Source organism: Malania oleifera, chromosome 2, assembly GCF_029873635.1.
Source record: "Malania oleifera isolate guangnan ecotype guangnan chromosome 2, ASM2987363v1, whole genome shotgun sequence".
In the NCBI taxonomy this organism is placed as follows: Eukaryota; Viridiplantae; Streptophyta; class Magnoliopsida; order Santalales; family Ximeniaceae; genus Malania; species Malania oleifera.
In genome coordinates, this window is record NC_080418.1 from 79,060,743 (window position 1) to 79,078,588 (window position 17,846).

Genomic DNA, 17,846 nt, shown 5'->3' on the forward strand with positions numbered 1-17,846 from the left:
CAAACCAGGAAAAAGAAAAAAACTAAGACAACAAAAATCAAACCAGCGAGTTCCTCTAAGCCCTGTTTAAATCCCGAAAACTAACTTCCCCAGAAATTCCGTACCTGATGCACCATAAAGATGCCATGTACTGAATATTTTCCCACACTAGTGAGCAGTTTAACTTCTTCACAGAAAAAAATCTGTGCATTACTCTCCAGCCATATACACCATAAGACTGCGAATTTGTCACTCTTCCACAGACCTGCAGTCTTAAAATAAATGTTTGTCAAAATAAGTGTTTGTCAACTAGTGCTCTTTAGCATCTAAACAAAAAAGTGGTTATTATATAATGTAGGTAAAAAAAAAAAAAATTTATTATTTTGAGTGGGTTTTTATAAGCAACCACAGATGGCTGGCATTTTGTAGTGCTACTTTACCACACGATAGCAAACTCGTGTTTTTAGTAAATTACATAGTTCAATTTTTTTGAAAAGTATATATATTAAATAATAAGGGTTATAAATTATATTAATAAATTTCAAATTAATTCATATTTTTATAATATAGTTTATAGTAGTTTTAAAATATGAGTATTATTAAGAATTATGTTTTTAAAAAAAAATGTATACTTCAAATATATTGATTGGATTGTAATTTTTTTTTTAAATTTCAATATAATTAATATATTTTTAATCAAATTAATAATATGTTACTATAACTAAATTTATAATAATTTTCACTTAATTGTTATCTTGTAATTTTAATTTATTTATTTTAATGCCACAATTTGTTAAAATATGAAATATGTGTAGAATTATTTGGAAAATTCCCTACTTATTATAAATCTGAGTAGCTAATGTTAATTTTAGAAGTACTTCACTTATATTTAGTAATTATTGCTGGCTTAGCCAAACGGTACTTAGGACTTGCAAAACTAATCCAGTTCAGCATTTATCATCAGTGCTTATCAAATTCAGTTTTTTTTTCAATTTCAGCCCTTACTGTAAGTGGTTCCAATCAATGACAGATCAGGCTCAGAATTATCTTAGTTTTGTTTCATGCAGATGTCCATTCTCTTTGACCTTGGCCCTGCATATGATTCTTTTGACTCCGAAACCCATGGTTTCAAGACCTAGAATAGACTGCTGATCCAATCAGGTCCTACTGGAACCATAATCAGACTGATCCAAGTACAAGCTAGAAGTTGGATTTGAAACAGACCAATCCGGTCAGAATCAGCCTAAACTGACCCAAACAGGTCTGGACTGGGGTTAGTGGTGGGTTAATCTGCTCCTGCACAAAAATGCGAATACTGTGTAGGCAAATTGCAGCCAAATGGAATTGATCCCAGGACCTCAAATAAGCAAATAGAAATGAGTTACCACCCAACAAACTGCAGTTTGATGTTGTATTTGCTAGATAGGATTAAGACATGTCTGAATGTTTAGTGCCCATGGGCTCCAACTTAAATTAATTTTCAATTAAACTGAACTCACCTCTATCTGCCTTTTTTAAAAATTCAAAATTATTTTTAAATATTTGACATTTATAAATTTTTTTTATATAAATTGTTGCTGGTAATTATTTTTTAGTATAACTAGCTAATAGGTGATTATGACCACATATTTGTAATATTATATCTACTAGTGCTGTATTATATATATGTAAATATTGTCCTGATGGCATTATTGGTTTGACCTGTTGGTCCGACTGGTCCAACAGGCCCAGTAGTTTTACCAGGTTGTTGATCATTCCAGGTTTGAAAACCATGCAAAGATCAGTCTATTTTACATTTTTTGAGATATTTAGGATCAATTATACATTGATTTACTGCTAATCTAGCCTGAGATGCTTCTATGCGGCTGTTTTCAGGCTTGAAAAATCCTCTTGTGTTGATGAGCTATGTGACTCCAGTCATGGCCATTGCAACTGCTTTCCTCTCTCTTATGCTGGATCCATGGCGCGAATTAAAAATGAACGAGTACTTCAATAACTCGTGGCATGTTGCTCGGAGTTGCTTGCTGATGTTTTTTGGTGGAACTCTTGCCTTCTTTATGGTAAGCATTTCTATAAAAAGGCATTCTGTGTGTGTGCGCGTGTGCATGAGTGTGTGTTGTATTAGTTGTGGGCCACATTACGTGTGTGCCACACATTTTTAGATTTACTATTTTTTTGGGAAGCAATAGAGAGAAGAAGATAATGGGAAGTTATAAAGACTTGTTTAAATGTTTTCACTTCTTTAAATTTATTATTTTTAGGGGATAATGGGAAGTTAAGAAGATAACTGGAAGTTATAAAAATTTGTTTCAGTCTTAAGAAAAAAAAAAAACTGATTGAAAACCGCAAACGATTCCGCTAATTAATAATAGAGATTTGCTACAGTTGCACCTCTCAATAATTTTTTTGTGTGGTTCAGATTTTTATGATCCAAATGTATCATGTTGTCATCTCATCCAGATGCTGCTTCCAATTAGTGTTTAAATTAAATTTTAATCCATTAGATAAAATAGCTAACAACATTTGACCAACTTAATTCTTTGTAGCCAAAATGTTTTAAAGGTGAAGGCATAAGGCAAACCCTTAACAGGGGGGGCATAAGGAAGGTTTTGAGGTGTAGCCCTTTAGAGAATTTTACTTCTGGACAAAAATATATGAATAAATTACATATATTTATAAAAAGGAAAAAAAATTTGAAAGAATTACAACTAAAATGTGAAAAAAAATCACATATAATTTGTAAAATACTTGTTCGCCAAATACTAACTTGAATTCATTTAGTAAATCATACCAAATGATAGGTATAACATTATAAAGTTCAAATTATTTTCAAGATATAAGGTGCAACTGTCAATTATTTTGGAAAGGTTGAGGTTCAACAGTTTTACAGATTAACTCATGCTACGACATTTTTCATATAAAGGTGTGGTTAAATTTTCTAGCCAAATCTAACTTGAGATTCACACACCCAAATTGCATAAGCTTGAACTTCAATGGCATAAAGGGCATGCCTTTTGTACAAATGCATAAGAGTGTGTAATGGGCTGGATTTTTAGATTGAGCCTCGAGATGTTTTAGTCATGCCTCATCTTGAGGCGAGCCTCGATTGAGCCTTTTTAGACATTGAATGGTGGTCATGGCTAGAATAGTTTTTGTATCGAAGAGTGGGATTGTCAAAATGTAGATCCTGCAAAAAAAAAAAAAAAAAAGTCGATATATTTAATCATAAATAGCTTTACACTGTTGCATGCTTATATACACATATTTGTTTCCTTTTAGTTGGTGGTGTTAGAGTGTCTTTTGGGTTGGATGTTTTGGGCGCTGGGGGGGGGGGGGGGTGATATTGAAAACAAATATTTCATATTTTCTTATGTTCATGCTCTAGTAAGCCGCGTCTCCTTTGATCTGAGTTCCTGCCCACAAGGGATAAGCTGTGCCTCTTGCTGCAGGTGTTAACAGAATTCATTCTTGTCTCGGTAACTAGTGCAGTGACTGTGACAATTGCTGGAGTTGTCAAGGAGGCTGTCACTATTTTGGTATGAACCATCAATGAACTATGGTTGAGTCTAGCATTTAATACTTAATGAATTGTGGCTTCTTCTGTTTTTTTTTTATATCTATCATAGTCAATGTGTCTTATGCTCTCTATTTAATAGATTATTTTGATAGTTCTTTTAGTCTCTGTTTTGAAAAAAATCTGTGAATATCTGTCAGAGCTTGCTAGGTGTTTTGGACATGGTTTTAAATCACGGTTGCGGGTAACATCGCATAACAGTTGCGAGTGTTGTGGGATGTCGGAGACGTGGGTGTTATGTAATGGGAAGCGGCATAACAGTTGTGAATTTGTTTCACGCATGCACAACCATGCCAAAATTGAAGAATAAGCATGATACCTATTAATACATGATTTTTAATGAATTTTGACTGCTTGTATTCAACCTACAAATGCTTTTTAATAGGCATTATGATTTTTATATTAATTTTAGTGTGCCGTATACAAAAAAAGTTATATATATATATATATATATATTAGTTTGCACTACTTTAATGGGTAGAAAATGTAGAAATGTTATTAAAATGAAGAATCAATTAATTAGAGACATAAAATTACTAAAAATGAGTCAATACTCAATATACGCATACATGAATTGGAAAAACGATTGGTATCAATAGTTGAATACATTAATACAATATTACAATATATCACATGTCACCACCAAAAGAATGGCGTGGAGGGTCTTCATAATCTGCATCTCTATCGTGAGATTGGGATTGGGAATCATATCCCCGCCCTTGTGGAAATACATAGCCGAATATACACATGTTCACATTATTTTGTTCTTACTCCTAAAAATCTACTGGTGGTGAAAATCCAACTGATATAGGAGGTGCATAATCTCCTCCTTGACCATATCTTGAATAATATCCATAAGTTGGGGCTGGAGTTAGCTCTGGGTAGTGTATAGAAGAAGACTCACTAGACCTTGACCCACTAGGATGAGGCGCATAATATGGATCATAGTGTTGAGGTGGTGGATATGCTGTATGATAACTGCTATTGTGAGATTCATATGATTGTGATGATGAATCATCTAAAGCAAAGTCTCCAAAATTACGAACCACACCATATGAATCTTCAGCAAAATCACGATCTCGGTGTCGTTGACTTATTCTAGGTTGTGCACCATGACTCCCACTAGGGCCACAACTAGTAGCACTCCTCTTGGGTTGTGAAGATTGGTACTCGTCCGGAATACCCCAGTCATATTTTTTGGATATATCATGTTGTCCATAACGACTAGGAGGATATGTATTCCCTACAAATGATGTCCTTGTGTCATGCGCATAATCATATTCTGCATTGCCACCGATACCACCACCATCACCCCCAGCCCCAGTCCTAGTACCACTACCACCATCATCACTTTGGGGGGCTCAAACCAAGATTATCATCACTTTGTGTACGTTCAAGACTTGAACTTGAATCATGCATGTTTATTGGTGGTTGATCACCTCTTTCTACAGTACCACCAACTTCTTCATGTAACCAATTTGAGTTGTCTTGACTGTCGAGTAAAAGTATCTCTCTCTCCTAAGGGTCATCCTTTTGGGCAAATATAGTCCAAATTGATAGGGTTGAAACTCTCTTCGATTTTCTGTTGGCTTCTTCTCATTGTATGTTTTAACTTTAATCTCATGTTGTAATGCATGAAAGCAAGTTTTTGTAGTCTCATGTACTTTAGTTTATTCCTTGTTCTTGTATGGATGATGCTGAAGGTGCTCCAATTACGCTCATAGTTCCAAGCTGATGTGACCTGGTTAAGAACTCTGATTGCTATTCTTTGGAGCTTAGGAGCACACATGCCATAATGAATCCACCATTTGACTGCATAAATAATTGAAGAAAAACATATGTCAATATAGTCTATTTTTGAAAAGTCAAATTTGAACAAAAAAATGACAAAACAAATATATTCATCCATTATTTAGCTGCATTTACCAAGATTTGTTTGTTTTAGTGCCTTTTGAGCCAACGGGGTTCGAAATGTCTCCTACCTATCCCAATATAGCAAGTTAGCAACAACTAAAAAAGAAGGATTGTGAAGTATAATTATTAATTAGATATGTATTATAGAAAGTATTACAAAATATTAAAATAATTCATTATTCAATAGAACGGATCCTTACTTGATTAATAGCCCAAATTTGAGTATCTATATTAGATACTAGCTTGGTTTTCACTTTTTTTAACTCCATCCATGACTTCTCTAGCAACTTCAGGAGAGGGTGAGTCGGTGAGGCACCATAAAGGAGTTAGGGGTTAAAAAAAATCCTAAAATTAAATTTACAAACGTATTAATCAATAATGTTGTTTTAATGCAATTATGCATAATTTAAAAGTTTAAATATTAAGAAATTGTATTTTATTACACTTACCAGCTGCGTGCAAGTCTTGGTGCAATTGAAAACTCTACCAGTTATCAATAATTTTCCAATAATCTTTGTAGAATTGACATTCTTTCTGAATGACCAACTTTGCCCTATCAATTGCCTTGTATACGAATCCCATGGTTGGTTTTTCATCACTATCAACTAATTTAAAAACTTTCACTAAGGGTTCCTATACTTTAATTATATCAGAGGCCTTTCGTCAAAACTCTCCCTAAGATAATCTTCTTCATATTATATGCTGGGCCTGATTTTGCCATCCCAAACCTTGAGTTTTTCCAAGCATGAGATATGAACATTTCCCTCAATGCTTGTTTATGCCTAACAATGGTCTCTAAGGCAATAAAGTTGGTGGCAAATCGAGTGATGGCAGGACGAAGCAATTCTCTCTTATTTGTGAATTTCTTCATGAAATTCACTGTCCATATGTGGTTTTAAATAAAAGTGGTTATTATTTTTGCATCTTCTAAGACTTTCATCGCATACTTTTCTTAACAATGTCTCAAAATAAGATCTATACAATGAGCTACACATGCTATCCAGTAGAGATTGGACCTCGTTTGCATTAATAATTCCCCGCCTGCCTTCATTGTAGCTTTATTGTCAGTCACTACTTGGACAACATTTTCGTCTCCAATTTCTTCAACCACCTCATCCATTAATTCAAAATGAAATTGTAGATTTAATACTACTTAGTTGAAAAATATACAAGTCATCAAGTTACTTAAGTCGATCAAAATAAGAAAATTACTTGAAATAACATTCAGCTATTCGACTTGGCACATTAGAGGCATCAACTGACTTGTGGAAAATAGTGCCTCTATTTGCGATAAACTAAAAGGTTTATTATGTGTTTTCTTGTGGGTCCCAACTATCACACATAATGGTTACATCTCTCTCCTTCCAAATGCCAACAAAAGAAGATATATAATTTTTCATTTCTTGATACTCTTGCTACAAATATATTTCAGAGACCTCATAGGGTGATGGGCTCTTCACCTCCATTCCAACCTCTATAGCAACATTAAGCTTCGGTTACATAAATGGAGAATCAGCTACATTCGCTGGAATTTGATTATAAATTAGGAATTTTCCCACTGCTTTTCCTAATTTACTCCTTAAACCCTTTAGAATTGTGTTATTTATTTTTAGTTGCTTGGCACTCCTACTTCTTTCTAAAGTAGGATACATCACCCTTAATCTAACTTCAGGGGCATCAAGGCAAATCCACTATTGTCCACTACCTCCAACTTCATGAACTCTTAGTGACCGAGCTCCACCAAAACCACCGGCACTGGCACTTCTAGAGCCACCACCCTATTCATAATAATTGCCACTTTCACCAATTCTTGCGCTAAATTTTTGTCTCTCTTCCCATTCTTCTTGTGCTTGTATGCTTTCTTGTTGAGCAAATGTCATTCTTTCCTCTTCTGAATCTTCTTCATCACTCAAATTTTCAAAATATCATCTAATTTGAGCTTCTAGTTCCTCTTGCCTTTTTTGTTTATCTTTCTTCTTCTCTGCATATTGTTGTAGATGTTTCATCATTTCTTCTCTAACCTGCGTGGTTACATTGAGACACGAAGACACCTAACCTTTTTTATGTGCTAGGTGTTGTTTCAATCGTGTAATTCCTCCTTTAATTGTCTTTCCACATAATTTCATCAGACAACATGTCTACTACCTTCCACTGGAGTAGCTCTTCACTTCCTTTTTTATCAAGCGGCATCTTGATGCTTGATTAGAAGATTTCTACACAAGTAAAAATAAAGAGTTATGGTCCTTATACAAGAAATTAAGAATAAAATGGTACATAATCAGCTAATTACATAACAATATAAGATAATGATGGATTAAATTTAAGACTTTAAGTTGCTAACTATTAAAAATTTTAGTTGATTTACAATTATTTATATTACAATTTACAATTTACAATTTAGCAAAATAAATATAGAATTGTAGATCTTACAATTTAATTATTTAAAAGGTAGTGTACTTGAGTCACTTGACTAATTGTGTAGAACTTAGAATATATTATAAATTGTAGATCGAATATTAAATTAATAATTGTCAAGGTATTTAAAAAAATAAATATGTAGATTTATAATTTGCAGAAATTTTTATATTATTTAATAATTTTTTACTTATATATTATTTGTAAATCTATGTGCCATAGATTCTATACTTTATACTATTTTAGTATTTTTTTTTATATTAATTAATAAATTTTACTTGTATAATTAATTATTTACAATTTTACATACATAAAATAAAATAAAAGCAATTAGTAATAAGTATAAATTAATAATTTAGTAGCCTACTAGCAGTGTAGCACTGTAGTAGTGCTGGAGTAGCCTCTGCTGCTTTAAATTAAAAGAAGAAGAAGAAGAAGAAGATGGAAGACTGAAGTTTGGAAGAAGGCATACCTAAGTCCCAAAAGTGGCTGAACCTACCAAATGGAGTGAGTTTGAGCTGCAAGCCTCCAAATCCCCAAATTTCTTCTATTTCACGATTTCCTTGTAGAATATATCCTAAACTTTCCCAAATAACAGCAATTTTGCCAAGAAATTGTGAAAATCTCCATAGATTGAAGAGCTGACTCAGCCGACCTGTGGAGCACAGCTACAAACAACAAATTGGAGCTGATTTTGGGGGTTTCAAAGTTTCAGATCAGTAGATCTAAGCTGGATGAAGGAGATGAGAGGGGAAGAAGCAGCAAAACTTGAAGAGAACCACAAAAATGAACTAGATTCGAGGAGATAAGGAGTCAGCAGCCATAATGTAGTGTAAGAACTGTTACGGGCCGTAACATAAGTGTAACACCCATTATGGGCCGTTACAGCCGTGAATTTTTTGCGCACCGCATTAGTGGTTTGTAATGGTATCGAAGGCCTTATTTTCCATTACGTAATGACCATTATGCTATGTAGCAGTCATTATTTGATACTATGGTTTTGGAGTAAACCAGAAAAATGAAATATGCAATGAGTAATTCAAAAGGGCATTGCGTAGAGGTAGACATGCTATGAAATTACTAGCCTTTTGTTCAATTTTTCCATATTACATTAGTAGTCATGTGGTTCACGTTCAAGTTGGCTAGTTGTTTTGAAGGAGTAAACTAGAGGATTGAAATATGACAATGAGTAATTTATGAAGGGCTTTGTTTAGAAATAGACACACAATGAAATTACTAGCATTTCTTTCAATTTTTCCATATTATATTAATAATCATGTGGTGCCTGTTCACATTAACAAATTGAAAGACTTGGAGAATTTGATGTAGGGTGATTTGAGAAACAGAAAGAGAGAATTATGGGAGAGAAATAGAAAGAGGAAGAAAAGGGAGAACAAAAGAAACTTGTAGATTTCGATACCTTGGATCTATTATGCAAGCTGAAGGAGAAATTGAAGATGATGTGATGCATAAAGTTAAAGCAGGTTGGATAAAATGGAGAAGTGTTTCAAGTGTGCTTTGTAATCGTAGAATACTCTTAAAATTAATAGGGAAGTTTTATAGGACAGTTATAAGACCAGTTATGCAATATGGATTAGAATGTTGGGCAACGAAGAAATAGAATATCTGAAATGTAAAAGTTGCCGAGATGAGAATGCTTAGATGGATGAGTGATATAACACTGAAAGATAAATAGAGGAATGAACATATTCGTGATAAGTTAGGTGTAGCTCCTATAGAAGATAAGATAAGGGAGGGACAACTCAGATGGTTTGGGCACTTGCAACGTAGGCCACATAGTGCGCCAGTGAGGAAGAGCGAGTTAGTTACTGCGGGGGTTGGTAGAAGGGGTAGGGGTAGACCTAAAATAACTTGGAATGAGATAGTTAATAAGGATTTAATAGCCCTAAATTTGTCAAAAGAAATGCTCCATGATCACATAAATTGGCGGAAATGATTCATATAGCTGACCCCACCTAGTCGGACTTAAGGCTTGATTTCGCTGCTGTTGTATATTCTGTCTTATTTTTACTTATCCTGAAGCCTCTAGATTCCAAAGCTTCTCCATAATTTTGACTTAACCTCTACTTCGCCCCTAGTTTCATCAATCAATACGATATCATCTATAAACAAAATACACCATGGAACCTCATTTTGAATGTTCTTAGTCAGTTTGTCCATCACTAAAGCAAAAAGATAAAGGTTCAAAGCAGATCCTCGATGTACACCTATGGTGATTGAAAATTCTCTAGTTTCTCCATCTATAGTCCTTACACTAGTCATAACTTCATCGTACATATCCTTAATGACATCAGTATACCCACTACATACACCTTTTTTTTTTTCTAAAACCCACCATAGAATTTTCTTAGGTACCCTATCATATGCTTTCTCTAAGTCAATAAATACCATATGCAAGTCTCTTTTCTTTTCCCTAAACTTTTCCATTAATCTTCTTAAAAGATATATAGCTTCTGTGGTAGATCTCCTAGGCATAAAACCAAATTGATTTTTTGAGACCTTTGCTTCTAGCCTTAATTTTTGTTCAACTACCTTTTCCCACAATTTCATCGTATGACTCATAAGTTTAATTCCACGATAGTTATTAAAATTTTGAATTTTTCATTTATTTTTGTATATAGGTATTAAAGTGTTTTTCCTCCATTCATATGACATTTTCTTAGTTTTTATAATTGTGTTAAATAAACTAGGTAAACATATAATTCCATTATTACCTAAGCATATGAATTTAATTAATTGTCTCATACAAACAAAGTGCATATACACCCAAAATTGCAACTAAACAAATAATTTATAGAATAACCCCAAAGTACTTAAAATAGATAAAATAACCCTAAATTAACTAAACTTATAAAATATCCAGATTTATTAATTTAAATGAAAATCCCAAATTTTTTAATCTTCAAACAAAATGTGACTGCCTAGAATTATCTGCAAGTGATTCTCCATTAAACACCCCTTGTCAGAGAAAACTCGACTTTGAGTTTTACGATGGCGTGACAAGCACAGGGAGAATATATCCTTGAGCCAGTCAACTAGTAATTTCACATTGTCCATTTTCAATAGACATGCCAATATCAATAAATTACTGAAATTCTTCTCAAGAGCCCTAATCCCAACGTCCATAGGTGGAGAATTACGCTTTGGAAGATGGAGGCTTTGGGTCCATGTATCTCAAACTTAGCACAAGATTCAACAATTTCATCCTCTAAAAGCTCTTGCTTTGAATTGAGTTCGTAATTTTAACATTGATTTTTGCTGCCTGCTTCTCAAACTCTTCTTCAGTTTTAACATTTTATTCCATTGCAATTGCTTGCTCTTCAAGGATGGCATCATGTGGTCTATTGTTCACACAATTAATGAAGCTTTCATTTCTACATTGATTATCATTACAAACAATGAATTCAGGTTCACTTGCAATTTCATCTTTTGTGTGATCATATGCATAGCCCATAAGAACAACAATTCTTGTTTCATCTTTGATAAGCTTTTTGAAACTGGAAACTCATATTGTCCCAAATAAGAATTATTTTTTCTCTTGAGATGGAAGATGATCTCATGATAACAGTTGGGAAAATTACAGACTTTTAATTCTAAAACTGAAGATTTGAGTTTTACCTAGTTGTCTACGGCAGCATTTTATTCTATCCCATCATGCAGCCACATAGCCCACTAGATTATTAGATGCAAATCTTGTTCTTCTTTCGGTTGTCTCCTTGTATTCAAAATAAATATCAAGATGAAACAGCCAATCCATGAAAAATTTCTTAGAAAAGGGTTACCACTGAGACGAGCAATATCCTGAAGGCAAGGCCTGGAAGCCCATGTAACATTTCCCAAATTCATATCTTGTTGAGTATTAAAAATGCTGGCCCCAATTTAACTTCAATTTCTAAGCATTATTTCTGAATTTGTGGATGATATTCTGCCGAGTTTCAGAATTAAACCTGAATCTGTGGGATGACAGCACTGAATTTTCTTCCAAAAATATAAATTAAACATTTACAGTTGAATTTCTTCAAATCATTCCCAAAATCTCGTTAAGGGAAACCAATATATTGCAGTAAATCTCAAAATAACACAGCTGAGTATCAATCTGAATGATGGCATAATTAATTCAATCTCCAAAAAGCTGAAATTTGCATTGTCAGTCCAAGACCCTATGCTATAGGTCAAATATCCCAAATCAAAGTAAAATATTGCAAAATATTCTAATATTTTTTCTAGAATCTTCTCACGGTTCTGAAAATTGCAGAAAGTGCTGGCAATTTTTCACATGTGTGCGCCAGTGTGTGAGGTGTGTGCGTTGCCAGCAAATGACCTTCCAGTGGTGGACTTCCTGCTGGATTTACATCCCAGATGTTGACTCTACTGGTGGTGGTAGTGTGTCAAAATAACTCCAGATTTTGAACGTGTCAGTGGCTGGAAAATCTCAGGTGCCACATGGGGCTTCTCTGGTGGAGGATGACAATGAAACCTCAGGCGAAGGCCATTGTGTGGTGTCTGTCTTCAATGGAGATGGGTATGCAGTGAAATGATGCCTGGGAGTTAGTGCTTGAATTTCAACAGGCACAGTTGAAATTTTTGGAGAAAGTTGCACGTTGATGTATGGTGCTTTGAGCCTCCAATTTTCCTTGATTGTTGTGTAAATGGTTGGTATTCTGTGGCTTTAGTACAATGTTGGCAGCAATGGAAGGAAATTGCAGTGGCTGCACTTTGGTCTCGGCTGTGGCTTTGAATTTTGGATGATTGTTCATTGGACAAGGTACAGATGATAACAGAAGAAGATTGTGGATGAATCGAAGCTTTATCTGATACCAAATTAATGTAGGACAGTAAAAGAAACAGAAAGAGAGAATTAAGGGAGAGAGATAGAAAGTGGAATAGAAGAAGGAAGAAGAAAAGAGACTGCTGCAGGTTGAATGGGAAGATCAGAAACAGGGCAGAAAATAAACACAGAAAGAGAAGTGTGGAAGGAGAAGGAAAGAGGAGAAAGGAGGAGGAAGAGAAAATGGGGGAGGCTGCATGAGAGAGAGCACTTCTGCATTCAAATGACATAATTGTCTTACAAAATACAAAAAAAAAGTACTTATACGGTTATATGCCCAACATTAGTACTAATACAAATAATCACCTAAATTAACTAAACTTCTAAAATATCTAGATTTGCTAATAAAGAAATTCCTTAATTTTTAAATCTCCAAATGAATTATGATCACGTAGAATTATCCACAAGCAGTCCTTCATCAGAATCCAATGTTAACAGTTAAATATAATAGAGTAGATGCCAACTTAATATTAACTTAGGTTAGCTTGTAAACTGATTTGGGTGAAGATTGGTGGTGTGACATATCCAAGGTGAAATGTTCATATTGATCCTTTTCATCTACGGAAATTAGATATGTAGTGACCTACATAACTTGTTGAAATACGCTTCACATATAAATCCAAGTGCTTTTAAATCTAGAAAAGGTATTCTTCCCTTTCTTGTACGGTCCCATTCTTTCCTCTATTGTTCTATGCCAAAGGGAGGATCCTTCCCAAGGAGATGGCTCTCTGTTGATCTTGGGGGAGGTGAGAGAGACTATGGCATAGTTTTAAGTTGTGGGTAGCATAACATTATGGTAATGGGTGTATTGGGAAGCAGGAGTAGTGGATGTTACATAACAGGAAGCAAGTGTAACGACCTGAATTTTTTTCAAGCACTCACAACCTTATGCATATAAGTGTATTTTACATGTTTTAAGCTTTTAATTGTTCTTAGAAAGAGTTTGTGTATATTGGATCCTTTAGTTCAACTAAGTTGTTTGATAAGGGCAAGAAATTTACATTTGTTTTAAACCACCATTGATAGAAAAATTATGTGAGTGTTTGTATTCATATTTTTTTCATTATTCTTATGTGTGATAAATTAGTTAATAAAAAAAATATGTTATACACTCTATTAATCTATTAAACACATAAGACATACGAGTAAGACAAATATACAATAACTAGAAAAGAAAAGAAGGTTGAAGTTGAAAATTATAGAACATACTAATATTATCAAAATAAAATATTTTCTTAGAAAATTAGTATTATCAAATTGTTATTAATGCATCTCTTGTGAGTACTTAAAAAATGTAAATTTTGTATCATTATCATCTTCATTATAATCTTTTTCCCCATCTCTCCCATCGTATATTGAGAAAAAGAGGAGCAAAAACAAAAGTGAGAAGAAAAAGTAATTTATTTATTTATTGCTGTAACGGTCCTACAGAGGTTATGTAATGGCCGTAGCAACCTTAACATAATGGTCGTGGTCCGCAACAGCCGCTACAGGTGTGATTTTTCTTCCAACCGATTTCATGGTGGCAGTATTGAGCACCCAAAAAAATGTTATGTAATGGCATTCATAATGGTCGCGACTGTTATTTAAAAGCATTCACTATGGAGACCTGTGAAACTCCTAGCTAGGTTTGAGATTAGTAAATCTCGCAGGTAATGAAGTGAGGTTAGGTTTGAGTTCTAGAACATATGAGAGAAAAAAGAAGGTTGAGAAAGAATTAAAAAAATTTGCTTCTTCTGTTAATTATAAGGGGTATTAAGGGTGTTGGGAAGGGTGATAAATGAGTTAAATTCTGAAGATTATTGGCTGGAACATGAGAGGCTTACATATATTTGGGAGAAGAGTCTAATTAGATAGGTTATGACTGGGCACTCCCCTGATATTGTACTCATCTAGGAAACCAAGATTGCAGAATACAAACCTGTTAGTCTAGTTTCAAATTTTAAGTGTGTATATGATTATCACAAAAGTATTAGTTAATAGGTTGAGTGTAGTGCTGATCAGACCATTTCTAAGCCTCAAAGTGCGTTTGCGGGGGATAGTGTATGCTATTTTGGTAGCAAATGAAGTGATTGAGGATATTTGGAGGAGAGAGAAGCAGGGTTTCATTTTTAAATTGGATTTTGAGAAATCCAATGGTGAAGTTAGCTGGATTTTTTTGCATAAAAAAATTTTGTGAGGAAGGGGTTTGGCAAGAGGCGACCTCGGTGGATGAGGGGTTGCACATTCAATGTGTTATTTTCGGTTATAGTGAATGGCAAACCTAAATCCTTGTTTAGTGCTTCGAGAGGTATTAGACAAGGTGACCCACTCCCCATTTTTTTTGTTTGTTCCACTGATTAATGTTTTGAGTAGGATGGTGATAGGGTAGTGGACAGGGGATTGGTGAAAGGTTAGCGGTGGGGAGAGAGGGTATAGTGGTTTCACACTTTCAATTTGTTGATGACACCATTTCCTTTTAGATGATATTGTCCTTTTAGGAGCATTTTGGGTCTTCTCCATATTTTTGTGAGGGTTTCTAGACTTAAGATTAACATGGGGAAGAGTGGTTTAGTTACTATTAATGTGCGCAAGCTAGGGACTGGTCCTTTGTTATGGTGTGTGGTTTTTTGGATTGACCTTTGTCATATCTAGGTGTCCCTTTGGGGTTTTGTGGGGGGGGGGGGGGGGGGGACCCATCTCTGCAAATTTTTGGAATCCAGCAGTGGAAAGGATACCCAAGTGTCATGATGGTTGGAAGGGGCTCTTTTCTCTCTTGGGGGTAGAATCAATTTTATCCAAGCTTTTTTGCATAGTAAGATTGAGAACTTTATGAGAGATTTCTTATGCTTCGGGGTCAGGGGTCATAGGGACCACTTGGTGAGCTGGGATGTTGTGTGTAGGTCAAAATTGGAGGGTGGGTTGTCTTGGAAATTTGGTGTCTAAAAGTATCACTCTCTCAGCTAAATGGCTTTGGTGGTTTCCTTAGAGGATTCTTCCCTTTGGCATAGAGTTGTTAAAAGAAAGTTTGAGCTGAATGAGAATGGGTGGGATACTAATTTGGGATTTGGATAAGAGCCTGTGGAGATTATCTCTCAGATTTATCTCCTCTTCATTCCCCATACTAAATTTTTGGTGGGAAGGGATTATCATATTTGTTTTTGGAAAGGTATTTGGTTGGAAATGTTGTTTTATCCTCCTCTTTTACTCATCTCTTCCATTTGAGCTCAGGGTGGAATAGCATTATTTCTTATTTTCTTGTTGATTTGGGTAGTCCTTTGGCTTCATTTTTCGGAGATCTCTTAATGATAGGGAGAGGGATGACCTTTCCTCATTAATTTTGTTGAATAGTTGTCGTGTTTCTTTGGGATTGGATTCTCGTTTTTGTTTCTCGGATCCTTTGGGGGCGTATTCATGTAAATCATTTTGTGAGTTCATGATCCTTCTAATTCTTCTTTTCCTTCTTGTAATACTATTTAGAAAGCCAAAGTCCCCCCAAGAGTCGAGGCTTTTATCTGGTTGGTGGTGCTCAGTTGAATCAATGCCAATAACAACAGCATCTTGTATTTTTTTGCATTATGATTTTTCTTGGAGAGGGTGGAATAATTATTTGGTTTATTGGGAGAGAGTTGGGTTTGCCCAGACTTGGAGGGCTTTTTGGCTAGTTCATTTGTGGGTTTGGAAGGAGAGAGGACAGGGCTGCATTATGGAAATGCACCTGGTGTGGGGGTTATGATTGGAACATAATGCACATATCTTTTTGGTGAAGAAGTTGAATTTTTTGTTGGTTTGGGAAAAGATTCATTACCTGGCATCACTTTGGTGTGCTGGTTATGGGGCATTTCAATGGAGTGAGCTTCTCGGATATTCAATGAGACTAGGAGGTTCACTCATAAAATTAAATTTGCAAGGGTCAATTATTGATGAATACCAGTAAGCTTTTGGAACTAGATTGGGGTGGAATGGCAAGAGATTCTCTCAGTTTTCATTCCAGGAGGGTATCATGGTGGTGGATGGAAGAACTTCGCAAAAGAACTTGGCAGAAGAACTTTGATCTTTGGTGGAAGTAATGGACAAGGGAGATTCTTATTTGGTGAAGGACACTGATTCTGATTGCAGGGAAGAGATTGTTCGTGGAAGAAAGTCTGATGTCCAAAATTGTTCATTTTTGTTTGAAGTGTGATGAAGAAATGAGGCATGTGCCAGCAGAGGATAATGGGAATCTACAAGGGTTAGCAGAGAAAGACAATTGCTGCAGAGTGGAGGCAGATAGTGCTTCTCATTAGGTAGGCCAGATTGAAAATGAGTCCATCTGGGCCTGGCCCCTTTACTGGGTAAGATGGCTAATGGTTGTTCTGGACTTATTTTTAATTTGGAGCAGACCAAAGAGCAAGCTCAGTTGGGAACTGTTGAGGTTCAATCTAGAGGGATTAAAGAGAGAGTAAATGTGGAAGCTAATATGGCTGAGGCCTATGGTGGGGTTTGGAAGTGCTGAACCCAATCTGCTTTAGAACCTAATGAGCGTCTGAATCAGGCCCAAAATTCTTACTTAAGAGGAAGCATAGTTTGGAGAAGGAGGGTGTAGTGCAGGGGTCAAGAATCCACTTTGGAAGTATACAATATTGCAGTCCAAATAGGCTTGTTTCGAGCTGGATAAGAAGAAGCCAAGTACATTCTTCTTACAGGTTATGGTTGAGGACAAGGTGCATGATGCTGGGCAGATTCAAGCTCAACATTACAATGATTTGGGTGAGTACAGGAGACTGGCTGACACTTCTGTGTCTTCAGTGGGAGAGGGCTGCTGTACTGACAAGATCAGCAGGCATCCCTTGGCAAATTGTGATCGGGTGGGCTTGACTAAGACCCAGGAAGGGTGAGTGGAGGGTATTCAGGGTAAATGGGATGACGTGGGTGATAAGGTTATTGGTAAGCAAAGGACTTACAAAAATGACAGTGGTAATTAGGTTCATGTTTCTTGATGAGCTGGGAAAACAAATATGGTATCAGAAAAAGCTTTAGAATCCAAGCGAGGTGATTGTTATGGGAGAACAAAATACATTTTAAAGAATAAATGCTGACAGAGGCTTGTGTATTTTGGAATCTCTGAATGGTCAGAAGGAGGATACAAATGGGAGG

The 17,846-nt window shown here is 35.3% G+C and overlaps 1 protein-coding gene across 4 annotated transcripts in view; it reads left to right on the plus strand.

Moving 5' to 3' along the window:
- The window catches only part of LOC131149427 (probable sugar phosphate/phosphate translocator At1g06470), a 106,013-nt gene that overhangs the window by 78,565 nt on the left and 9,602 nt on the right, over nt 1-17,846 (plus strand). For 3 of the 4 annotated variants that reach the window (XR_009135218.1, XM_058099856.1, XM_058099857.1), the window contains exons 8-9: nt 1,855-2,039; nt 3,429-3,515. Coding sequence is in view for 3 of the 4 variants with exons in the window: in XM_058099856.1 (XP_057955839.1) it covers nt 1,855-2,039; nt 3,429-3,515 (272 nt within the window). In the remaining variant the exon portion in view is untranslated. Of the gene's footprint in view, nt 1-1,830; nt 2,040-3,428; nt 3,516-17,846 lie in introns of all 4 variants that reach the window. The other variant, XM_058099858.1, reaches the window with a different exon arrangement.